General features: G+C 43.6%; 1 protein-coding gene across 1 annotated transcript in view; it reads right to left on the reverse strand.

Annotated features, from left to right (window-relative positions):
* Window positions 1–1,905: 1,905 nt before the first annotated feature.
* FAM83B (family with sequence similarity 83 member B) overlaps window positions 1,906–26,635 on the reverse strand; it is a 471,668-nt gene continuing 446,938 nt past the window's right edge. The window contains exon 5 of the mRNA XM_078647970.1: window positions 1,906–4,604. Coding sequence (XP_078504096.1) covers window positions 2,099–4,604 — 2,506 coding nt within the window. The 3' untranslated portion in view covers window positions 1,906–2,098. The remainder of the gene's footprint in view (window positions 4,605–26,635) is intronic.

Raw genomic sequence — 26,635 nt, forward strand, 5'->3', positions numbered from 1 at the left:
TCTGTGTCCCTTTCTTAGGGTTCTCGGGCAGTTTCTGCCTCTAAGGATAGAGATCCTTTTCATGCAAACTACTCTTCCGGGTTAGAGAAAGTAATCCGTCATGGCTCACTCAAGCAGGTGAGGGACTGAGAAAGTTTCTAATACAATAGTTAGCACGCCAGAACTGTGCTGGTCGATGGGCATAGATTATGGTATTGCTGAGTTGATTATGTAGAAGTAAATGTCAGTAGAGTTACTGTTGGAAAAGTAATCTTATGTCACCCATTAGACATCTAAGTAAGTTATACGGTTACAGGCGGGTCTCCAAGGTTTTTCACGTAAGGGCATAAAATGAAGGTACACAATTTGTATTGCAGAAGTATTTTTAATTTTTTCATTTTTTTTTTGTTGCAAATATGGGACTCACGCTTGAAAAACTTGTTTTAAATAATAATAATAAATCCAGTATTTGTAAAGCGCGAACAGCTACCCAAAGGCATCCCGCTGGGGGCCGTCTGGAAGATTAAGCAAGCTATTCTCCAGAGTCACCGGGTGCTGGACTGACCTGCCGCCGGTGCCTGGGATCGCACCATCAGCCCCAGATTCCAGCGTCAGTTGCCCTGGCCGGGGCACCACACCTCTTGTTTTCTCAGATTCTATTTAACTTTTAACGGCATACTCCCTTTTGTTTTCCTTCTGCTGTATCACAAAACAACCTTTTTCTTACCACAAACTTCATTGTTTCTGTCCATGCCCCACTTTAGTTCCTGCTCTGCGTTAGAAAACGTCTCTTGAGAATACATTAATCAATAAATTCCGATTGATGTTTTTTGATTGGACCCTTGATGCCCATCATCTGTTGCAGCTTGGTATTTTGCATTTGCAAGTGCTAAGACACTTCCAGTCGTCGCTGGAGATGAAAGACTCCCAATTACATATATATATATATTCAAAATTGCAATATATAATTCATATTTAACTTAAGACTTGCTTATGAGATGACAAAGACGTAACACAACGGGACCGCTCTCCTTCCTTCCCATTTGACTCTCCTTATTGACTATTTTATTCTTACCATTTTATTTTATTTTGGGGTATTTGTAAGTGCAGCGTTCACAATGGGCAGTGTATGTTGCCACTGTTGGAGAGACTTAGTAAAATAACCAAAATTAACTTACAGAGAAAATAAATGAGGAAACTATACGAAGGTTTTAGTTAGCTTACAGAATTTTTAAACTATCTGCTTCCCACCGAGTTCCAGCCGAAATTCTTGTACACCAAATAATGTGCAACCATAAATTGTGAGCGTAAATACCCAAGTTCTTCGCAAGTGTGGTTACTTTGCAGCACTACCACGGTGGAGCAAGACCAGAAAACTCTACAATCCAGGCAGAACTCCCTGGTAGACCGAGATGACCCTAAAGTCAAAGATCTGTAGTGGAGGCGACTAGTAAACCACCTGCCTATCACTATGCAGCAAAAGAAAAGATGACAATGTAATAGGACCACTTGTTATATTTTCAATGGAGTGTTAACATGAATAGACAAGAACAGCTCGACTGACACACTTATTTTGTTGTATGTGTTTAGATTAGGCACTATCTCTGCCGGGAGAAATACATAAAAGACTAAAAATCGAAGTCTGATTGCAGATTTCTGACGTGCCGGAAAATCTGATGTCACTGTAAAAACATCTTAACATTGATTCAAAAGCAAATGGCAGTGGTGTTAGAGTTGTGGCGTCTAGGGACAGCAAAAAGTGAACTTGGTGAAATAAAATCAACGTGTAAAGAAACAATGCAGCAGAGGTGTATGCGAACATCATCATAAAAGATTTAACTTAATTGCGTTGACAATTCCATGAATTGGCACGACAAGATGGGTTCATAGAGACACACAAAGCCATAACAAATGTCAGAACCAAGGTAAAAGAAGTGAGGTTTATTGTGAAAACGGCCCCTTTATGTACAATGTGCACATAATGCATGTAAACATTTGAATCCACCGTCTGTTATATACAAATGACAAGCCCATGTATTTTTTTTTTAACAAAAATACATATCCGCAGTCTCCCAAATCGTATTTACAACTGTATGGCTATTGCCTTGTACTTTTTTTTTTATTTGTTTTTGTGTATCAAGTTTCCAAACTTTTGCATAAACCTTCCAAATTTGTTATCATTTTGTTGGTAGGTCTGATAAGCTGAAGAGTTATAGTTCATCATAGGGGATTGCCTGTTGTAACTGTGTCCCATAGGATTGCTTTTGTGTTCCATGACAGGTGTGTTAGTGTTTTCTGCTGTGTTTGTGGTCTGGGCTGAACCTTCTGTTTTGTAGAATGGTTCAAAACGGCTATAAAGACGCCTGTCACTCATCCTTGAGATACAAGGAGTAATGTCGTGATTTCGCACCTCTCTATGTGATAGTTCCCTTTGTGGTAATACCCTGTGTCCCATATCCCTTTGTAGCATGTCCCTTGTTGGAATGTCCCTTTGTAGAATGTCCCTATGTGACAGTGCTCTTTGCAGATGGACCCTTGGTGGCACCTCCCTATGCAACATATCCCTTTGTGGTACCTCTCTTTGTAAAATGTCCCTATGTGGCCTCACCCTTTGCAGGGACGTGGAAACATAAGCTGTGCCGTAACCAACTTCCATTCTGGTTTCTTTAGGATCTTGATACTGAATTTGTTCTGTGTTGAATCTAGGAGCTGAAGCATCTCCTGTAGTTTCTGAAAACTTGCTTTCTATTGGACCAGCAGTTGAACTCAATTTACTGCCCTCATCTACCACTGATCTAACAGATCTGGCTGGACTAACACAAACACTTTCTTTACTCCTATATATGCTACTCTGCAGAGGAGTTGATGGTAACTTGTCCGGGTTTGGCGATGCCTCGTTCTTATTTTCATACTTCTTTAGTTTTACTGCGTCATCATCTTCTGATATTAATGTATCTGAGCTACTGCACATCCTATAAAACGCGGGGGTTTTACTTTTCGACAACGTTTCTTTTTTGTCTGGTGTAAGACTAAGCAATGATCTCAGTTTCTTTGATCCTTTTTTAAGAAAATTTGGGGAGCCTTTATTTTCTTTCTTTGGAGACGACTGTTTGTTTGTTTCATCTCTGTAAGATTCGTTTAGAGAATCATAGGATAAAGTTTTAGTTGCACTGTCGTGAGATTCATACACATTTGCAGACTGTGTACTTGCAGTGTGCACACTGTTTAACTGCTGATTATCCGGCTGCACTGACGGATTATCCGCTTCCCTGACTCCACCCTTGACCAAAGTGCTATATATGTAGTTGTTTGATGGCCTATTGTGACTGTTTGCTATATTTAACTTTAAGCTCTCAAACATAGGCAAGCTGCGCCTTTTCAGCAGACTATCGTTTTGCTGACTCTTTACGTTGTCTCCTTGTTTATTGGCACCTAAAGATGTGTACAAATAGTTTGTTGTTGGCTTATTTGTGATGTGATTAACACCACGAGAGCATTCAGGAACGTGCAAGCTGTGCCTTTTATCTGCCTCTGGCAGCTGTTGGTGTGTTGCATATCCTGTGAAGGATTTGTCTGCTGTAAGTCTGATATGTGCACTCTCGTTAGATGTAATGGCCTTTGGTGTTACACTTTCTTGTGAGTCAATGATTGTTGAATTTGAATTTGTAGAGTTTGAAGTACAACTGATTGCTTCTTTTTGCTCTGGTAATGTTGGTTTAAAAACTAGTGAAGAGCGAAGGCGAGAATGGGTATAAATTGATGAAGATGGAGGATTTTCAGTTCCATCAGAGGTGTCTTGCCTGTCCCCGATTGATTCCGCATTTGAACCAGCAGAGAAATCAGATTGGTCATTTAAGTAGGATTCAATTCTCCAGTTCCTTAAGAATGACTTCGTAGTACGCTCAAGGGTAGGCATCTTCTGCTGTAGTGTACGGACATGATTATCAGTTCCATGAAAAGACCTCCGAAGAGTTGAAGGCTTTTCTGAAAGATTAGGGCCCTTTGGCTGTGCAAACCTGCTAACAAATCCTTGAGTAGATCCATTGTAGGTACCCATATATCCACCTCTAGAAGAAGATCCAACACTTGGGTTTTCGAGATGTGTTTTCCAGTTATGAGATGGCATGGGCTTGTAGTTAACACCTCTGTTGAGCATGAGATAAGGAGAAGATTCTGGTTTCTCCCCACCAGCATAGCTATGCCTCTTCCAATTTTCATTTCTAGTAGCCTGCTGAAGTTGCTGGATTTTTTGTTGTACGTTATACCCTGAATTGAGGTGTGGCTTATAAGTAGCATTTCTTATACTGTATCTTTCATCTTCATTTATTGCATATCGCCCATGAGATTTTAAGAAGCTGGTATCTAATGTATGGATCTTGTGATGTCTTCCAAATAGGCTTTGTTGACTAGAGGAAGAAGCCAGAGACGTCAGTGAGTGTTGATATATGCCATTCTCCAATGACAGTTTGCGAGTTTTTCCAAGACCTAATTCTTCCAGTCCAAATCCAATGGGAACAAAAGAGCGAGCATACAGTGTCCTAAACTCCTCATCAAACGACTCAACCAGCTGTCCAGTTATGACTTGAACCATGCTCAAATTGACCTTCTCAAATGACCACATAAAACTGAAGGAAAAAGACAAAAATATGCATTAGTGCTAGATTATAATTAGTAAATGCAATTAAAGTTTTTTTGACAACAAAGTTAATAAAGTGTAAATCATTGCACACCTGGAAATGCTAGATTTGATATCAGATCACTGAGTAGGAATGTCAATAGGTTGAATAAATCTCAACTGCTTGCTAAACTAAGTGAACCATATCAGTATTCGAGCAATTGCATATGATCAGACGCATTAACTACAAAAGCAAATCTGAGGATTTATTACCCATGACGTTATAAGCATAATACTCTACATACCTGTAGGAAATTAAGATTTTGATTGAGGGTGTTAAAGACCCTTCTCAAGCAACAAGCACAATACCTGTGAGGGAGTACCACAAAAGTCACTAAATTAACCTGCACTTAACTCTGTGGTAGCCTGGCACAAAGGCAATCACGCTTAACTTGGAGGCACTGTATTAAGTATTTATGCAGCAAACAAACAGTATTAAAGTAAAAACACAACACAAGAAAAATCCCAAACCAATTTACAAAAATAGAGAACATCGTATTAAATAAAACAACACCAAAACATATTGAATTCAATCAGCAGATTCAGAGTTATGAAGTTTTAAAGTTCTAAGTGAAAAATGGCGCCTACACCATGAGTATCTGGTCATGCGAGCCCAGGGCAAAGTCAAAAGCTAAGGTCGACAATGACAAAGCATACGTTGGGTACTCAAGGTTGATTGGGCATGGTCTCAACTTACCTTGTAACTTGGAAGAAGTTTTGAAGAAATATTGCTGCTGAAGGTAAAGTTCAGGGAACAAGGCAGCTAGCAGTATCAAAAGAAGAGGCATTGTCATTGGGGAGCTACTGAACGAAGTTGCAGTAAAGATTTCTACATTCCGACTCCGTCAGTTTTGGGGAATTTGAAAATCTCCAGTGGCACGAAGCTGAAGGCTGTAGTCGACAAGGGCTACATGATGCTTGATAACCTTTGCAAGAGGTCCTGCTGAACAGGATTTGCTGCTGCAGAGAAGTACGTAGCAGGAGATACCACAAAGTAAGGCAGACTGGTGAAGCACCTAGGGACTGGAGAGCAGGTAGATCTCAGTGTCCTGTTGGTCTTTAGGTCACTCTATAGGTGACATTTTTCCAAGCACTAAGTTTCAGGTTTTGGCTGGAGAAGCACTTATAGCATCACTTTCAAGGGTCCCGGTCTGGTTGGGCACAACTTGAGGGTCAAGACTCAGAGGCCTGGTGCAAGGTTCAAGGTCTTTGAAGCTTGTTATGTACCTGTAGTTCACACAGGAGGCCAGCCACCTAGCCTTTGGGAACACTCCCAAAGGGATCAAGCAGCAAGGCAGGCCTCAAGCTGCAGGGCTGTCCTCTGAGGGTACAATGCATACTTCAAACCACAGGGCAGTTCTCTCTAGTAGCAAGGCAGTCCTCTCTAGTAGAAAGACAGTCCTCCGAGATGCAATGGAGGACTCAAGTAGGAGTGCAGCCCTCTGAAGTACAAGGCAGTATTTCCGGGATTCCTCCGCAGGTCAGGAGTGAACTGGAGAATTAGTCTAAGGGTCCAGGATTTGTACCTGGTGTCATCCTTTGAAGTGGTAGAAACTTGGGGGCAGATTTAAAAGCCTCTTGCACTGCCAGTGCATTACTTTTTGTGACGCACCAGCAGCGCATTTTACTGACCCATATTTCCAGGTACAGGGAAAGCCACACTCTGTGTCTTTTCCTCTCCTTGTAAATACAGCCCCTTTACACGCAGCACTTTGCATGGAAGGGGCATTCCAAGGGTGTTGCTGTGGGTGTTCCAAAGCAACACCCATGTAACCAGACACATTTCCATATTTACAAGAAACTGTAAATCTGGCAATGCGTCTGAATGCTACGCCTCCCCAGGGGAGGCATTGTGAGGCACAACAAGGAATTGGTAAATTTTGGTAAATTTTTTTATTGCACAGTTAATTAAAACTCACAATTTAAAATGCATAAAAAATTGGTTATCAAACATTTAAAATTATTTGCGTAGTACATATTGTCCATGAGTCAGTTAATGTGCTTCGTTTGGATCATGGGCTCATAGTTGCTGGGGGTAATGACTGGCTATTGCACATTTACGTCTTTTTGTGCTTCATTAATTCTTTTTGCCACTGCGTCAAGGTATTTTGTAATTCTGCAGTTTAATTGGGTCTCTTGTGGATTGAAGCACAGTTTGACTGCCTGTCGGCAGGATCTAATCCCCTTCTGGTTCCATATTGCACGTAATAGTGTTCTCCTTAGGTCCGTTAAGCTGGGACAAATACATATTGTGTGGACTAGATCTTCGGGGCCTGTTTTGCAGAGTCGGCAAATTTGGTCGTCCTGAGTCCTCTTCCATGGAGCCAGATGAGGGAGAATTGGGAGAATGCCTAACCGCAGCTTTAGGAATTTTTCTTTAATCTTTTGTTTAAATCCTTGGTCTAAGTACTCTTGAGGCTTTAGAGTTTTATAGTTGTTTAAGACTATCCATCCGTGTGCCCTTTTTGCCCGAGTTTCTTTATCTTCCAGTAATGATGTTATTTTAGTTACTTTTGTTACCAGCTTTTTAAATTGTTTGTGGTCTACTGGGCTGTTCCAGAGGCCAGTCAGCTCCAAATTTTGTAGAGATTCCATCAGGTACTCTCTAGCGTTTGATCGTTCGCGTCTTTGCAGTTCAGTCCAGAGGTGGGAATTTAGGGTGCCCAGCTCTGCGTTTCTGATCTTGTGCCAGCATTTTATGAAGCTGCCCCTTCTTTCCACTGTTTGCTTTTGTACCCCAAACTCCAGACGGATTTGTGCTGCTGAGACATAACTAGGAAGCTGAAAGATTGACCTATAGGTTCTGGCGATTGCTTTGTCTATTGTCAGCGCGTCTTTTCCGAAGGTTGATTCGCTCCCATATGTGAGAGTCGGTTGGAGACGAGCTCTCAATACCTGCAGGAAAGGGTCGAGCGTGTGGTCAGGCAGAAGCTTCTTCAAGGGTTTCATCGCAAGGCAGGTCATGGTTCCTTTTCGGTGTAGCGATTCTAATTGAGGTTTAAACGACCCTCTGCTATCCAATAAGACACCCAGGTACTTGTAGCACGTCACTTGCCCCAATTTGTGTCCATTCAGAAGCCAGTTGTTCTTCCTGGCCTTCTTGTAGTTCACAGCCATGATTCTTGTTTTATTCAAATTGATGGTTAGGCCGTTTCGATTCGAGAATGAACTAGTAGTGTTCAAAAGATGTTGAAGGCCTGTTGGAGTGCGGCTTATTAGGACAAGATCATCGGCATAGAGGAGGTTGGTCAAAGTAATGTCCCCTAGCCGCGGGGCGTGTGAATTGGTACCGTCCAGTTCCCCTGGTAGATCTGCCAGGTAGAGGTTGAACAGGGTCGGGGCTAGGACGCACCCTTGTTTCAGGCCTTTGGAGGTGTTAATTCGCCTTGAAAGGTGCATCCCGTCTCCCAGCTTGATCTTGAGCCACGTGTTGGTGTGAAGTAAGATGAGTTGCCTCAAGAGGGGGTGGGGTATCCCCCATTTTTTTAGCTTTTCCCATAATTTGCCCCGGTCCACGTGGTCAAAGGCTGAGCTATAGTCTATGAAGCACAGGAACAGCGAGTTTTTTCCTAATTTTGCCGCGTCTGTTAGTAGGGATAGAGCCATGATATTTGTGGAAGTGCCCTGTCCTCTGCGGAATCCTGTTTGGGTCGGTGGGATTATGTGCATTGTCTCTGCCCATGAAGTCAGTTCTTCTAATAGTATGCCAGTGTCATATTTGGCCTCTATATCTAGTAAGGCTATCAGCCGATAGTTGGCAGGATTGCTCCGTCTCCTTGCTTGTAGATAGGGCTTACCATAGATCCTTTCCAGGATTCCGGGCATGTCTCTAATTCCAGTGTGCACGAAAAGAGTGGCACTAAGATATTACTCCAGAATTCGATGTCATGCTTGAATATTGACGGTGGTATCCCGTTTGGGCCCGGGGCTCCTTCCGTTTTCCCTTTCTTTATTTGAGTTTTTATCCGATTAGTAGTTATTTTGATGTCGTTTTCAGTGTTAAATGTCAGTGTGCTGTTTTCCTTTTCTCCCCCTGCCTTCTGTTGGTCTTGTTGTGCTCTGATGTTTTCTTCTGCGTTTCTGGGTCCTTTGTCTACCTTCCTTGTTTCACTGATCTCCGTGATAAGCTCATTTCCTTGTGTTGTCGAACCTGTAAAGTTGTCTACGTTTGGTTGATTAAAATGGTTGTGCAGGTGATCTGCCCAAACTGGCTCTGATATATATGAGCTTATCCCGTGGTGCCCTGGCCGCTGCAGGCTATGAATTCGTTTCCAAAAATTGGCGCTGTTTTTTTGTTTTGAATCGTGCTTTATTTTTACCCAAAGCTCGTCGTTCATCTGCCTTTTGTTCTCCCAAGTTGCCTTTTTCAGACTTGCTTTTAAACCGCGTAGAATGTAATGTAGGGGCTCTTTTGTAGGCTGTGTGCGCAATTGCTTCAAAGTTTTCTTGATGTCCCTTTTGAGGCTTTTTATCTCCGGTGTACTTATCTTTCTCAATGCAGCCTTCGAGGGTTTGCCTTTAGACGCCATTGGTTTTGTTGCATGTTTGATCCCAAGGGCCTTCGTGAACCCTTCCCAGGCCTCTATTTGGTTTCCAGCAGAGGTCCCTTGATGTATTAGTTCCTTTGCGTCAGTAGACAGCGCCTCAATGTTGTCTTGTTTGAATCTAATGCGTTTGAAGTCTGTTGTATATTCAGAGCCTGCGGTTGCCCTGGCTTCTTTGGGGTTCCCACTGAGAGGTTTTAAGACTATTTCTTGTGGCAGGTGGTCGCTTTTGTCGCTGGCACCCAGTTGATATGAGCTGATGGCGTCGAATAGCGAGAGTGTTACAAATGCGTAGTCTAAATAGGAGGAGGTTGTAGCGGAGTGGTAAGTAGGTGCTGGGGGGGTGTCTTCTGTATACCGTCCGTTCAGCGCCCTTAAGTTTAGTTCCTCTAGATCTTTTAACAATTGAGTTGAGCATTTTGTTCGTTTAATTACCGGCACTTGTGCTTGCGCTGGGATTCCCCATGCTCTGTCGAATTCGCATGATAGTTCCTCATCCGCGGCTGTTCCAAGGAGAAAAAGATTGAAGTCTCCTGCCAGGATTAAGTCCTCAGCTTCCCCCTCATCCAGGATTCTTGCTGTTTCCTTGGCCAGCTCTCTTGCACCCTTCTGCTTATGCTTCGGGTGTATGTAGGAGTTGATTATTACAAGAGGGCGGTCTGGCTTCCTAGTGTTGAGTGTAATAACTGCCGCCTGTAGCACATTAGGAGTTAAGGTTTTTGCTTTTATTTCCCTCATCGATCTGATTGATGATATTGAGGCAAAAATCGTCAATCCTCCTGAGCTGTGACCAAAGGTTGATGTCCTGGTCGCTGGGGTAGTTTGCATCATATATCCTTCCAGGGATATTTCTTCTACTTCCCAAGTTTCCTGGAGTAGTATTAGATCAAATGACCTTAGGTACCTTAATGTGTCCTGGTCATCTAATTTATCAGTCAAACCGTTGATGTTCCAGATGCAAATTCTGAGGGTGATCGGATTTTCGAGGCCCGGGGGCTCTGCTGAGTATTCTTGTCAGTGCCCACCTCTGTTTGTTATTGTTCGCAGTATTATGTTGGGGTTCAAAATTGGAAGTTTTGTTGTTGCCACTTCGATGTGGGAAGGCCTCCCTTGGTAGCCTGGTGAGTGGCTGAGTGCACCTTTCAATATTGATGTAATTTTGGGGCGATGTTCTTTTCCGCCTTCATTTAAAAAAGGTGTTGGATAGCAAGGCCTTTTGCCTAGTTCAAGTTTTATTCCCCATTGTGCAAATTTGGTCAACTTTCCTAAGATGCGATCGACCAGGTCATTTGATGACCATGTCGTCTTTGTTATTTCTGATTTGTTCTGCACTAGTGCTGGTAGGAATTCGAGTTCGAGTAGGTCAGTTGAAGAGATGCCCTCCAGGCCCTCAATTGAGTTTATCAGTTTTATGATGTTCCCTCTGTTCAAGACGTCCACTCGGCCTCTAGTTTTATATTCTGGGATGAATATTAGTATGTCTGTCTTGTTAGATGGAGTGCCACGTGGTTCTTTGACTGCGGTGAGGCCGGGGTCATTAGCCCTGTTGATAGATTGGTCACAGTTGTAGTCTGCTATGACTGTGGTTTCCCTTAATTTGAAATTTTTTTAGTCCTCCTTCAGAGTCGGGGGGCTCTCACTTTGGGGCGTGATGTTGTGATTCCTGGCTACGCCACATTCATAGATCTCCTGCTCGGGACTTTTCCGCTGTTGTATGATTTGTGTGCCCGGCTCCTCCTTGTGTTCAAGATGATCTGTTATTAGTGCAGTTACTTCTATTGTAGTTGTAGTTGGTTTTTTAAATTTGTTGTAGGAGTTTTCCTGATCCTGCTTCAGGCCCAGCAGGCTCTCGCTTTGAGACACAAAATTTTGGCTCCTAGCTTCACTGCGTTCGTGGGGCTCTTGCTCAATACTTTTCCACTGTTGAATACTTTGTGTTTTTAACTCCTCCTTGTGTCCCGATCCATCAATTGTTGTTGCAATTGTTTCTTTTTTGTTTGGTTTTTTGGGTTTGTCGGATTTGTCTAAGGACCTTGAGGCGATCGATTTTTTCCCTGGAGTCGTTTCTTTGCCTGTGGTCAAGGTCTGCTCAATCTCGGTATGGGAGGATGCGGTCTCTTCTTTTGTCTTTTGATGGTAGGACTCCTGTAACTGACTTTCCTTTCCTTGAGTTATGGCTATCATTCTCTTATTCCTGCCTTTCCTTTTTTCTTTCCGGCGAGTTCGTGAATTTGTAGGTGCTACTGTGCTTTCTGTTTCGGGAATCTTGAGAGCTGAGGTTAGATTTTTTGGCGATTGAGTCGCTTGGGGAGATCCGGTATTCCTGGTTTGGAGGGGTTTCTTCTCTGTCTGATTTCGGTTCGCTTGTGGGTCCCTAGTCTCGTTTCCCGTAATGACTATGTCTATTGGTGTCGGTGCCTTGAGAGGTTTCAGCTCGTCCAGGAGGTTTTCTAGCATAGTTGGTAGCGTTGATAGCTTATTTATTATTGGGAAGCAGTCACATTCTGTTTTTGCTAACGCTGAAAGTTCTACTGCTTCCTGTCCCCTTTTTATGAGACCGTTTAAGTCGCCTAGTTTCCTCTCGATTCCTGAGGTAAACTCTGCGAGTGTTTGTAATACTGTTAGTTGCATGTCTAATTTCTCTGATTGATATTGTAGTGCTGTTGCCGATAGTTGTATTGTGTTTAGTAGATTTGCCCAGAACGTAATGCACAAGCCTTTACTCTCGTTCTCCAGTCTGGTGGTACTAGGGGTTTTACTGGGCTTTAGGTTGTAGGCCGTCACTAAGTCTTGCCACTCCTGTGATGCAAGAAAGGTCATGTCGTTAGCTGTGATGTGGGTGTTCTCTTTTTTCTGACTTTTAGGTGTGTTTGGTGTGTTAAGTCAGCCTGTATCTCTCTGCTCTGTAAGGGCCGTTTGATGAGTGTCTTGCGAGCTCGTGAGCGTCGATGGACGGGTGCTGGTCGGTTGAAATGTTGCTCCCATTCCTTCCTGCTCACTCTGAGCTTTTTTGTGCGATGATCGAGATGAGAGGTTGCCCCAATCGTTTGAGTCTTGAAATTGGAGGATGATGGAGGCGTCTAGTGCTCCGTTTAATCTTGACCCACTTGGAGAGGTCTCCTTGACCGGGGAGCTTTCTGCTATTATCCTTCTGAGCGGAGTCTGTGTGTTTTGGGCGCTCTTTAATGCTATGTTTGGTGGACTGCTAAACTCCGCTGGCTGGTTTATTGTCGTGCGGGCTGTTTCGTCTTTTCCCTTGTTAGTTGTTTGTCCGATTTCAGTTTGTACCCTCTGGTGACTGTTAATGTGAATGTCCGCCATTACAAGTTTTAGAGGTCTTTCTGCTTCCGATTGTTGTTGTACTTGTAATGGGGAATATTTTATCTTCCCAGGTTCCAAAGGAGTGGGTAGTTTTTCCAAGTTCTCGTTGTTAGTAAAAATTGCCGCTCCAGGTTGTTTTAGGAACGAAAATTTTGTGTAGATTTTCGGTTGGTAAGTGTGTGAAGATGTTGCAACTGGTTCTCCATCTATTGTTATGAGGTCTTCAGTTCTGGCTCTTTTTAATCCTTTCAATGATTTACTTTGTTTTAATGCCTTTTTTTTGTCCGTGGTGACTGCGGGATTATTGTCTTTAGTAGGATCCAAGCCTGTAAACCAGAGGCAGCCCATATCATCATTAATTTCTTTGCTAGTTTTGATTTCATTGGATTTGACTTTTTCCTTTCCGTTTATTGTAGAACTGACATTGTCATCTGTGGGTAATGGAGAGGTTCCAGTATCTTTGGTTGCCCCCCTTTTCCGTCTGGGTGCTGGTTTTGTGAGGGACCTTCTCACTTTTCCTGACCTCATGACTGTCTGAGAGCTAAAGATGGATTTAGATTATCGCTCTACGTTGCTCTGGTTCTTAGCCCCCCCACCGCACAGGCCTCTAGAGCTGCTACGGAGAAGTGAGTGCCAATTGCGGCGTGGATGGATCGATCTTGTTTCAGTCTTAGGGCAGTCTTTACCGGTTCCTTTGCCTTAGATCGCTGTACACTCAGCTCTGGCTCTAGCACAGAGCTCCCCAGCTGTGCTCCAATAGTCGAATGTTGTGTTGAAAGGTACCTTGAATGGTAATTGTTTAGGCCCTTTTTGGCAAGGTCAATGTAAATAGGCTTTTCGCGACCCTAAGCCAGCAAGGTTTGTTCAAAGGAAGGCTTTTGGGAAGAGAAAAAAAAAAAAACCAAAAAAAAAAAAAAACAGTGCCTTGTGGCGAGTTAGTGTATTTTCTCTTGGAACACTCTCTGGTTAAAAGGACATCGCGGAGCCCCCTTTTTTTTTTCCCCTTCCTTCCTCCTTCCTTTTTTCCTTCCTTTCTCCCCTCTTTCCCTTTTTTTCTGTTACTGTTACTGTAGTCCACTATAGTCCACTATAGTCTACTGCCACACTGTGGTTTCACTAGTTAGTTTTGAGTCCTACCTTAGATGCCGGTTATATAGTTGGAGGGAGACTGTAGGCTGATTGGAGCTGAATGGTCGGAGCTGGATAGAGCTCCTGGTGCTGCCTCGGCGGTGTTGTTTTTTGCAGCACTCCACACCCGCTGGCAGGTGAGGAGCACGAGGCAGATCAGGTCGGGTCTGACTCAACTGCCCTCGGCACCGAAATCAGCAATGGGCCAAGCTGCTCTCCTTTCCGTGCCACGACGCTCCACTCAGGGAAATGTGTAGCAAAACAGGTAGGCAGGCAGGCGGACGAGCAGGCGAGCAGGATTCCCTAGGCCACTCACGCCGCCGCCGGGTTTTGGTGAAGCTTCGGTGCCTTCCACGGCGGGACAAGAGACAGTCACGGTCTGGGCGCGGCTGGTGCGCGACTAGGGTGGCCCCGCAACTGTGAGCTGTGACAGCGCTGGTGGTACCAGAGGTACAGGAACAGCACCGAGGCAGTAGCTCCGAAAGTGCAGCAGCGATGTTTTCCTCCCGCTGGTATGGCGTCTCTGGCTCTGTCTCTAGGTCGGCGTTCTCACAGCTCTCTGGTGCTCTCTAGAGGTCGGAAGCCCGGCACAACAAGGAGAAATCTATTCATTTCTTCTCCTTGTTTTCCTCTTTGTATGCATGCTGCATTCTGCAACACATATAGAAAGAGGAAATCACCTCTGGTGATTGTTTATGTACAGGAAGGTGTCCCTTTCTCTACATAAACAATCCTTTAACTCAATGACGTTTTCCAAGTTCTATGTGTGCTAATGCAGCACCCATAGAAGTTGTAAAATGCATTTCTGATTGTTTATGCGCAGGAAGGGAACCCTTCCTGTACATGAACAATCATCCCGTGATTCAGGCATCCCTGGACCAGCGTGCAAGGGTGCCTGCGTTGGCGCATAGTAACAGTTTATGAGCCAGCTCAGGGGGAAGAACAGAGATGCAAAATATTGTTGTGACTATGTCATATCCATGTGCTTCAAAAATAATGCAGCGCAGTGCTGCCAAATTGCTTGGTGCACCGAGTTGAGTTAGTTTATTGTAAATCTGCCCCTTCTAGGCTTTTCCCCTATCTGGTTATGGAAATGTCCATCCTTCCCCCTCCAAGTGGTCTACGGTGCCAAAGGCTGGTGTCAAGTTTTTTGTGAGTGTGCTGGAGGCTTCCCTTTGAAATGTAAGGGGACAGCTCAGCCCCACCCTACCTGGGAGGATGGCCAATCCTGTCAACACCTTATTCCTCTTTGTCTCTCTGTGGGGTAAGAATATGCAAAGATAAAGTGGCAGCTATTCACAATCACGTGACCCAGAACAAATTCTGACTTCAAATCCACCTTTTCCAATAAAGACACTTTTAATGTACAATTCTATTCAGATCAAACATGACATTTCTATTTGTTCCCACTCAAATATTAGCACTTCCTAAATTTAATGAGGGTCCCAATGTTATCCTATGGAAGAGGTAGGCCTCACAGTAGTAGGACATGTAAATTCTAAAAACACATGTCCTACCTTCTAAATACAATGCAGCCTGCCCTATGGGCTGTTTAGGTCTTACCATAGGGGTGACATATGTATTAAAATGAGAGGTTTCGGCCTGATAAAAGGTTTAATATGCCAGGTTGAAATGGTAGTTTAAAACTGCACTACGGCTGCAATAGCAGACCTAATACATGTTTTAAGGGCTACTTAAGTGGGTGGCACAATACATGCTGCAGGTCCACTAGCAACATTTAATTTACAGTCACTGGATACATGTAGAATCACTTTACTAGGGACTTATAAGTAAATTATACTTATAATTATACTGTCAATTGGGTGTCGGCCTATTCTGTTCTGTTTTAAACATAAACATTTTAGCAATGGTTAGAGGTGTTGAAGTGCACATAGTCGTAAAGAGAACAAAAACAAAATGTTGGCAAACAGGGTAGCGGGAGAAGTCAAAAGTGTCTCAAGAAAAATTAAATTTAACAAGACTCTCGCAGATGTTCTATCACATTTTAAGTTCACAATTTCACTCTTTTTGACTTGGTCGCAATATGACTCCTCATTTTAGCCATGATCTAGACTTAGCCCACCGCTGACAGTTATCCCATTATAGACCTTATTCTGCTTCCCCCGAGTATAAGGTCTATCAGAAGTACTTGAAATTCACTCTCGCGCATAGTATGCGACAAAGCAATATTTTGCTATGTTTAGGGATCCTGCCTTTGAATTCCTATACTAAACATTGGGAAAAGTTCACTGGCAAAGCAGGAGTTTGTAATCTCTGTAATGGTGGGGAACAAAACCTAGCTCACATGATACATATATGTCCAAACAGAGAGATGGTAGAGGCTCAATATCATTCAAAGATTAACATCCCTAAAGGGAACAAAATGACTGCTATTATAAATTCCCCGCCAAACAAATTCAAATATACTTAATCTCCCCATGCTTAACAAAAAGGAATGTTTCATCTGTAATGAAACTGGTGCTCATGTAAAGCACTCTGATATCTGATATTCTCGGGTCTAGTTTGCGCTATATAAAACTCTAAAACAAAACACACACAAAAAAAAGTATATACATTTTTAAAATCCCTTTTTCCATTTTACTAGAAATTGAAGAACTTATCGAACTCAAGAACTATTAATGCTTATTCTAGGAAAATGTATTTATGATAAAGATGCTGATGGTTCTTATTAATTTTCCACTAAATGAATTAGCAACAATGTATATTAATGTTTTAAAATTACCACTGTAACAGCATTAGATGAAATTATGGTAACTAAGCAAATTTACTAAAGTTTTAAAAAAAAGTTATTGTTGACCTCAGTAGAGGTCTTGATCAATTAATAACGCATGAATTGATTTGAGAAGTCAAAAAGTTTGGGGAAGATCACACCAAAGGCTGTCAGGTCTAATAATCCATATTGTCAGCTCTAACAATATACAACATGTAAAGGTTTCAGTTTTATTTCAAAGAAATAATAATGTGAATTTAAATAGCTAAATTTGGTCTCCCTGTTGGTTCCATCATCAGATCAGTCCCTAGAATATATCTCTAAATTATTAGCTCCACCCAGACCTGTAAGAATTCTGTGGTCAATAAAAAACAAGTTACATACCTGTTCACTGTAGTTTTCCAGTATTGATATCTTTCATAGATTCACATGCTTGTATCTTCCCCATCATCATGGTGGGAGTCTTGCCATAGTTAGAAAAGAAGTACCATAGAATTACATAGAAACCACCAAAAGAAAGAAAAACTTTGACTTTCGTCAGCATCCTTCTGTAGGTTCAAACTTCAACAAATCAGAGACTAGCCCTAACCCTCAACCCCCCCAGTCAGAGCCATCAGACCTCAGATTTCGCGCACAAGTGTGCTAAGGTAAAGAAGTAACATGAGATCAGAAGTGGCAAGCCTACACGGGGAGGAGGGAGGGCCGCATGTGAATCTATGAAAGATGTATAAATCAACACGAGCTAGCTACTAGGAAAAGGTTATGTGTCTATTGGGTCAAAAGCAATTGTTTTGAGGGACAAAAACTGTTAGTTTTTTAAAAAGACCCTCACCCACCAACCTAGTTGGTGACATGCTTCATCATCGGGTCCCAACGGAGGCACCGAGTGTGCCTCAGGTGTGCTACGAAGCATGATTACAGCGGAGTTGGTTTTGTTAAGTGAGTGTGCAGTGAAGTGATTTGTATGGGGTTAAACAAGCTGTCCTAGGGGTCCCAGTCAGTTAATTTATGAATGGGCCCTAGGCAGAATTAAAAAACAAGTCTTGTGTGGTCAACTAGTTTCAGCCAGGCCTTGGTTTAAAAACTGGCTTTCTTCAGGACCTATGTGTGATGGGTGAGACAGGGGCTGACATGTAGTGAGCACCTTATGTGAAGCACTCACTAAGGTGCTATATATGTAAGAGGAGGTTTTTTTAATTCTGCCTAGGGCTCTTTAATAAATTAACTGACTAGGACCTCTAGGACAGCTTTTTTAAGGTGCTTCGGGTGGGGCCTGATGATGAAGCATTCCACAAACTATGGGGCCGATTATGACCCCTGAGGAGGAGGGAACGTCCGCAAGGGCTGCGGTGTTCCCTCCGAGCATATTAGGATGTGACCGCCAGGGTGGCCGTCACATCCTCTATCTTTAACATTGCGGCGGTTAAAAATGCATGCATTGCATTTGCATGCACAAAGCGGCAGGCACCGCGCAGTGCCTGCTGCTTTGAGCATGCAAATGCAGGGGGGTACCATAGGTACCATGTGCACCCCACACCCTCCCTTCACCCAGGGGGCCCGCAACGGGCCCCCGAAGTGAAAGTCCGTATGCTTTTCCACGGCGGAAAAGCCGCCGCGGAAAAGCATGTCTGTCACACCATCCTAATATGGCTGGCGGTGTCTGATAGACACCGCCAGCCATGTTAGAGCTTTTCCGCCGCGGTCGGAAGGCGAGCGCAGCGGAAAAGCTGCGGACGGAATGCCAGACCCACCAGCCATCCTAATATGGCGGTGGGTCTTTGGAGGCTCCGCAGCGGTTTTTCGGCATCCTCCGGCCCGGCGGTGGCTTCCGCCGGCCCGGAGGATGCGGAAAAACCGCAATCATAATCGGCCCCAAGGTTGGTGGGTGAGGGCCTTCTTAAAAAACGAACAGTTTTTTTTCCCTCAAAACAATTGCTTTTGACCCAATAGACACATAACCCTTTCCTAGTAGATAGCTCTTGTTGATTTGTACATATCCCCTGGGGAAACGAACTAGCCACTCTAGTTCCTCGCTCTCTATTTGATTACAAGCACAATCTATAAAAGATATCAATACTGGAAAACAACAGTGTACAGGTAAGTTACTTGTTTTGTCTCCAGAATTGAATCTTTCATAGATTCAATTGCTTGTATCTGAGTAGTTAGCAGTGTAATTCCCTTGATTTGCGACTAGGCAAAGAACTTCATATGCAATAAAGAGACATATTGAAAAATATACTATTACATATGAAGCATGAATCCAAGTAAATAGTAAAATAGCAAATAAACAGCGGCAACCAAATCTATAAAACAAATAGAATTGATAGATATGAAAGACTGTACCTAAAGCAAACAGATGTCTCAGGACAGCTAGACCGACTGCAGGGTCCACTTTCCATGCTGAGTCTAGGCAGTAATGCTTAGTGAATTGTAGTGGGGCTGAGCCTTGCATTCATACAGTGTTAAGTTAGCATGAGCTTATTAGAAGTTTAAACGCCATTTTACCTTATGCTGTCTTTTGCACACGGCACACACGTTAACTATTGTTTAGAGTTAGGCTGAGTGTTTTGCTTCACATGAGAATAACTTGTTTTTCTACATTGCTAGACTTGCTTCATAAGCTTAGTCTGAACAGTAAGTGCCGAGGCCTTCAAGGTTATATCAACACTGTAGCTGTTGTTCAAACTGATCAGCGCACGTTCTAGCCATAACATATATGCAGCTGTGGCCAACTCAGATACGGGAGCCTTTAACAATGCACTGTGTACGCATGATTGAACACACTTGGAGAACATTCGTAAACTGAGAGCTTGTGCAGAACTCGATGTGATTTACTCCTGCTAATCTTTGAGGTATGGGGTCGCCTATGCAAGCCTAAGAGACCTTCTTTCGTTAAAAAATAACCTACTAGCAAGGGAGGGTGAAATATAGGTATATATTTAACCTTTTTCCATATAGCATTATAACATGCTATCTCCCGATGTATTTTATGGAATAGTAACTATGCTGACAATCTTATTTCTTATCATATGTCTGCTTGTATTAGCTAAGATGCTGCACCTGAGATCACAGTGTTAAAATAACTATTTTAAACGTACACGTGTCTCCCTTTACTCCCTGTTCTGGACTGGTTTGAGAGTATAACGAAAGAGTGCTCATGTTTCCTACCTTACCAGCGGTATCCTAAGTCGCATGTTCTGGGTTGTCTGATCATTGGTTTCTTTGCTATAGGACGAAGAGCTAATGAGACACCGATGCTATTCTGGTAGGGGATTTGGGGTACTAAGGTGAGTTTTTGGCACACCCTAATTCACTGAGGTCCTGAGTCTCTGTGCCGAGTTCTGTGTCTGAGCAGAATCCCTGCAACAGAATGTATGCACATTGGACCATGTTGCCGCCCTACAAATGTCTGGAAGCGACATAAAAGCAAACAAGACTGTAGAGGTTGCCATCCTCCTCGTGGAGTGCGCAGACACTTTTGCAGACAAAGGCTTCCCAGCCTGGTTGTGGCAGAAAACAATCGCAGAGGAAATCCAATGCGTAATACTGTTCCTTGAAAGGGCTTGGCCCTTCCGTGGTGAAGTAAAAGATACAAATAACTGATCAGATTTTTCGAAAGTATTTGTTCTATGTATGTAGAACTTGATGCATCGCTTCACATCCAATGAGTGCAATGCTCTTTCTGCGGCAGTTGAAGGGTTCCCAAAATACGTGGTGAGCACAACCGGTTCGTTCAAGTGAAAAGGAGTTGGAACTATTGATTGCGGGTTTATATAGCGCTAGGAATCGACTCCCGGAGGAGTATCTCCACGCTTCGACCGCTGGGGAACCCGTCCTGGCTCACCCTGAGAGATGGTCCCTGATGGGTATCTCTAAGGTGCGACCAAGCATCCCCGGCGGTCTGGGGGGGCCGTTGTGAAGATGAGGCAAGCTGATGCCCAGAGTTGCCGAGTGTGGTCTCTGACTAGAGTAGGCACCGTGGCGAGAATTATCGAGTCCACTGACCCTGGTCCACGACCCTGCCGCATCGGGAATCGAACCCTGGTCCCGGGCCGTCCTCTGCTTACGGGTCTGCCGCCTCTAACCAGTGAGCCACACTTCTCCACTATGGGAATGAATTGAGGATTTGTTCTCAATAAAAGTTTATCCTGTCTGAATTGAAGGAAAGGCGCAGCAATCGTGAAAGCCGGAATTTCACTGATACTTCTAGCTGCCAAAGGAGAGCCCTTTTCCAAGAAACATATTTTAAATCAGCCTTATGCATGGGCTCTTAAGGCGATTTCATCAGTTGAGCTAGATTCCCACGGAACTGCAGGGCGCTTTAAGGGTTGGAAAACCCTACAGAGACCTTTCATAAACTCCTTAAAAATTAATGTTGACCACAAAGAAAGTGCACCTGGTTTTCTGCAAAACCTGGAAATTGCTGCCAAGTGAACTTTGATTGATGAGTGAGCCAATTTGCTTTAGGTAAGTGAAGTGAGTAAGGCAAAACCTGTTCCAGAGTTAATATCAAAGGATGCAACTTCTTTCTCCTCGCAACAATAGCAGAATCTCTTCCTTTTTGCAGCATATGACCTGTTAGTGGAATGAGCTCTGGCCCGGTGTAGGATAGACCTGCAATTCGGAGGGATGTTTAAATCTGTGAATTCATAGGCATGAGGTTTCAAGCTGACAAAATTGGAGAGTTTATTTGAGGATGAACAATCTGACCATTGTTCATTGAGAGTAGGTTTGGCAGTGGAGGAAAGCGAATGTGCGGAGATATCGAGCATAGGAGAAGTTCCGTGTACCAAGACTTCCCCGGACATGCCGGAACTATGAGAATGAGATTGCATAGTTCTTTGATCATCTTGTTCAACACTCTTGGGATGAGGAGAAACGACAGGAATGCATAGGAGAAAGTCCCCATCCAACGCATCTGCAGAGCGTTCCCCCAATGGGTTCCTCTGAGGCAGCTGCTGCGAACTTCTCTCACCTCTTGTTGTTTTCTGTCTCAAAAAGATCCAGTTTTGGAGTGCCCCACAGTTTGAAGACTCTTCTGATCTGGACTTTGTTTAACTCCCATTCTTGACATTGGGAATTGGTTCTGTTTAGAGAATCAGCCCAATCATTGTCCACGCCAGGAACATGCGCTATTTGCAAAGTTATGTTGTGAGGAATTAGCCACCTCCAAATCTCCTGGGCCTGTTCTGGTAATATGAGAGGCCTGGTGCCCCCTTGTTTGACGAAATAGATCATTGTTGTGGTGTTGTCTCTTCTTACTAGAACGGAGTATCCCTGGATTCTGGGAAGAAAACCCTGCAACTCCTGAAAAACTGCCCTTACTTCCAAAAGATTGATGTATGAACGTGTTTACTGAAGGGACCATTTTAAGTGTATTTGCAATTCCTGGAGATGCGCCCCCGAACCGTCCACTGAAGTGTCCATTGTCATAATATAATGAGGCTGTGCTGCTTGGAACAAGAGGCTTGGAAAGATATTGATTTCTTTTTTCCACCATGACTGAGACCATTTCATTGTCAGAGAGAGAGAGATGATGTCCTCGAATGAGCCATATACCTGCACCCACTGCATGTATAACTGCTTCTATAGAGGCCTCATGTGCAGCCGACAATTTTGAATCAACGGGATGCATGATGACAGCATCCCCAGTAAGGACTTGAATACTCTCACAGAAGTGGACTATTTTGCACGTAGGAGGGATGCTAAGCGCATTATATTGAGCTTCCGTTCTGAAGTTGGAAACGCCTTCATTGACATTTTGTTTAGAAATGCCCCTAGAAAAACTTGCTTCTGACTTGGAATCGTGTGTGAGTTCTCCACGTTGAGTTGTAACCCCAGAGGCTCGAAGAGCCACTTACAAGTCTTCGTAGATTTTTTGGTAGAGTGAAATGTAGCCCCGTTCACTAGCCAGTTATCCAGGTAGGGGTAAACCTGGTGTCCCTGCCTTCTCAGAAAAGCTGCTACCGGAGCCATACATTTCGTGAAAACTCTGGGCGCTGAGTGAAGGCCGAATAGCAAGACTTTAAACTGGTAGTGATCCCCAGCTACCTCAACCCTGAAGAATTGGCAATGCTTTGCATGAATGGGAATGTGAAAGTATGTATCCTAGAGATCGAGGGACGCTAGAAAGCCTCCCTTGTTTATTAATAAGAGAATCTCTTGAAGGGACAGCATTCTGAAAGATGGTTTTTTGATGTATTTGTTTAGCTGCCTGAGGTCTATGACCTGTCTCTATTTCCCGCATTTTTCTTTATTAAGAAGAACTCGGAATAAAAACCTTTTCCTCGTTGCCCGAGAAACACTTTTTCTATCGCTCCTTTCTTTAGAAGAGTCAAAATTTCTAATGAGGACAAATGATGATGATATGTTTTACAAATTTCAAGGTGTGGCCATGTTATATGATGTCCAGCACCCATTTATCCTTTGTGAGGGTTTGTCATTTATTTAGAAATAGAGAAATCCGATGGGACCGAAGGTGTTGAGAAGGAAAGGAGGTGGCTGGCAGAAGATAAACGTCACTGACGTCTTGAGGAATCCTGTAATTTTCCTCATCCTGCAGACTTGTGTCTAGCTGATTGCTGATTGTAAGACATGTTGGAGGCACCCAATTGCTGCTGTTGCTGTCCTCCATATTGTGATCTGTAACCTAGACCATATGGCTGATATCTATAAGATTGGTAAGATGGTCTTTGTTGGAACTGTCCTCTTCCTTTACTCCATGAAAGGATTGAAAATGCCTTTGTTGCACCATGCCCAACGAACGTGCAGTCTCAGTATCCTTTTTGACGCCCTGAAGCTCCTCATCTACGTGTTTTCCAAAAAGGTTTCCCCCATCGAAGGTCATGTCCAGCACTTTTGATTGGACTTCAGGGCAGAAAGGCATTGCCCTAAGCCAGCCCTGTCTATGAAAGACTGCGGCACCTGCCATTTGCCTGAAAGCAATAGAAGACAGATCCATTGCGGAGTCAATCACCTCCAAAGATGCTCTAGCACCCTCCTGCAGGAGATCTTTTGCTTCTCTCTTTTAACCCTCAGGAAGGAATTCGAGAAGATGAGCCAGGCCCGACCATAACTGAAGATCATACCTCCCCAAGATTGCAAAGGCGTTAGAAGTCTTGATGGCAGTAGCCGCCATAGTAGCGAAGCGCTTGCTGATGTTGTCCAAGTGTTTGCCTTCCCTGTCTGGAGGCTCTGAACAAAGAGATTACGCATTCCTGGAACGCCTCTAGGCAGCCTGCATTATTACTGAATCCAGACAAGAATGGCGAATTAAACATGCTGGAGCAGAATCAGGTGCCTTTTATTTCTTTTCCATTCTCTGTAACACAGCAGGAACGGAGGCTGGATTCATCATTATCTTCAAACCTTCACTCCAAATGTAATCCACAATTGGAATGGATCTAACTGATTTCTTTGATGCATCTTTAAAATCGTGAAGGAAACATCCGGTTTACACCACAGGCAGAGGCAAATCAAACCTTCTAGAAGCGCTCTCAAGCACTTCATGGAAGCCCCCGATATCTCCCGGAGGGATGTCGCCGGGTGAAGTGGAAGGTGACGGTAAAGATTTAGCCGCATAATCATCCATTCTTGGCCAAGAAGGTCCGGATCCTGAATGAGCTTCCCTTCCTCTGGTTGATTGTCTGCTTCACTCTTGATGTAATCCTCCTGTATTGTAATACACAGAGGAGCCTCTGTCTCAACCTGTGCAACAGGCGGCAGAGTAACTACTGGTGGAGGTGGAGCAACTTAAATACTTGGACCGCTAGATGTCAACGGAACTAGAGCTTGGGAGCCCGGAAACCTTTTATATTAATCCTTTAACATATGTCTAAGGTCGGTGACCAAGGCGAGTGGGACCAGCATGGAAACACTCCGAACCTCCGGACGCTCTTCATAAACCTCATATGGATAGTGCTCCTGAAAAGAGTCATAACGTTGGGCCTGAGGGTGACCTGAAAATGAATAATCCCCTTCCATATATTCTGATTGTACTTGCGCTTCCTCTTTCTCATCAGTGCCCTGGCATTTGACTCTGAGTTGTGAGGGACTGTAAGCGGGAACAAAAAAACTTTCATCCCCCGATTCCTCCGTGTCAAGAAGGTGAGAAGGAAGCAACAGTGAGATCTTGGGTAATGGTGACAATCCTGATGATTTTGGACTAAATGCAGACTTGTTGTATCCGTTGACGAAGCAGTCGACGATAGAAGACGCCTGATAGTAATTGACATAGATACTGGCCGAGAAGGAGATTTGAACACTGCCATCAACGATGGTCCCACTGTCGAAGTTGTAACGCGATCTTCGACACAGAGTATGTCGTCGTTGTCACCGATGATGTCGTCGACAATGAAAGCATTGTCACTGTGCTCGCTGACGATGCCGTCGCCACGGCCATCGATGAAGCAGTTGTTACAATAGAAGTCGGGGATTTAGAAGAAGTTCTCGACGACCGGTCCATAGACGGTGCTTTCTTCATCGATGAAGCCTTTTTGAGAGGTGTGACAGGCTGAGAGGTAGCAGGTGATTTCTTCAGGCATGAATCTTTATGCTTAATGGCTGTCTTTTCGGCAGTGGAGGATTTTTCTGCCTTTAATATCTCTAAATCAGCCTTTAATGAGGTACAGCCCTCATTTGTACGCATTCTCTCAACTGAGGATGGCCCAGGGCTCTCTTCAACATCAGATCGAGATTCTGATTTTGATTTCTTTTTCTGGAGCCATACCAACAGCCAGGCCTCTTTATCCTTTAGTGTCTTTGCTGAGAAGGTTCTACAATATTTACAGTCTTTGGCTGTATGTTTAGGATAAAGGCAATAAAGGCAGGCTTTATGTGGTTCTTCAGAAAAAAGCCTTGCCTTTCCACAGGATCTACAGGGCCTGAAAAGCCTCTTCTCAGAACCTTCAGACATCCTTAAAGTAAAGAAGGTAGAAAACACTACCTTGAGGTGAATTCAAGCAGGGTCAAAGGTTCACTCACTGACAAACTGAGCAGAGCCCAGGGAGACTCCCTTACACACGACGTGCGGTTAGAAATCTAAGGTCTGATGGCTCTGACTGGGGAGTTGAGGTCTAGGGCTGGTCTCTGGTCGGTTGAAGTTTGGACCTACTTAAAGATGCTGATGAATGTCAAGCTTTTCTTTCCTTTTGGTGGTTTCTATGTACTTTTATGGTACTTCTTTTCTAACTACCGCAAGACACCCACCATGACGACGGGAAGATACAAGCATGGGACTCTATAAAAGATTCAATACTGGAGAAATGGTGTACAGTAGTTTGAATTAAGTCATTTATTAGAAATTAAGTGGTTACACTTTTCATGATAAATGGGAAGATCTGTGGAGTAATTTTCCCAAGAAAATCAAAACATCTACCAATTTTGCTTTTTGTTGGGCATGGGTGAGGCATGTCATTCGTTTTAACTGACTAACATACAAATTGCACTAATATGTCTGGAGGACAAATGAGGGATACTGTGTCTGATGGGTGGACAATTCAACTAACTAATTTTTTTTATCAGCATTTTGTTAAAGAAACATAACACTACAACAACATAACAGGCCAGTTTGTTGATACATCGATACAGAATATAGCTCCCAGTCCATGCATTCATACATAATACAATAGTTAGGCACGTCACATTTGCACCTATGACTCATGAAAACATTAATCACATAACTCAAAGTGCTCTCTGACAGCAGTGTGAAAAAATATGAAATCAAATACACAGCTTTTCACAGGATTTGTCCAGCTCTCATATGTTGTATACAATAGTCGCCGCAGTTCCCAAGGAAATTAGCATTTGGGATCCGTCACTAAGCATGTGTTATCTATTAGCACAGTTTGCATGCCGCCTGTTTGCTCTGCCCCAGCAAAATCGGTTTGCCCCTGAACCCAGGTCAGCAATGGTTCCCAAATGTTGCGAGGTCGGGAAGTGGGGGGGCATAAGTTCCCAGAATGTATTTAACTGTGTATGGCCATAGGTGACATCGGCTATCCATCCCTTAAGCGATGGTGCCCTCCTTCTACCCCAGTGTACTGCGATTTGACGCTTAGCGAATAATAGAAGCAGTGCATGCAACTTACACAGCTTAGGTGGGGTATCTTTAACATATCCTAATAGACCTAGGACAGGAGATGGAGCATCTGATACTCCAACGATTTGACTCACTGAGGTGAAAATTCTGGACCAATATTCTGCAATTTTTGGACATTTCCACGCCACATGTAGAAATGAAGCAGGAGAATATTTGCA

The sequence above is a fragment of the Lissotriton helveticus genome, chromosome 6, assembly GCF_964261635.1.
Source record: "Lissotriton helveticus chromosome 6, aLisHel1.1, whole genome shotgun sequence".
Lineage (NCBI taxonomy): Eukaryota > Metazoa > Chordata > Amphibia > Caudata > Salamandridae > Lissotriton > Lissotriton helveticus.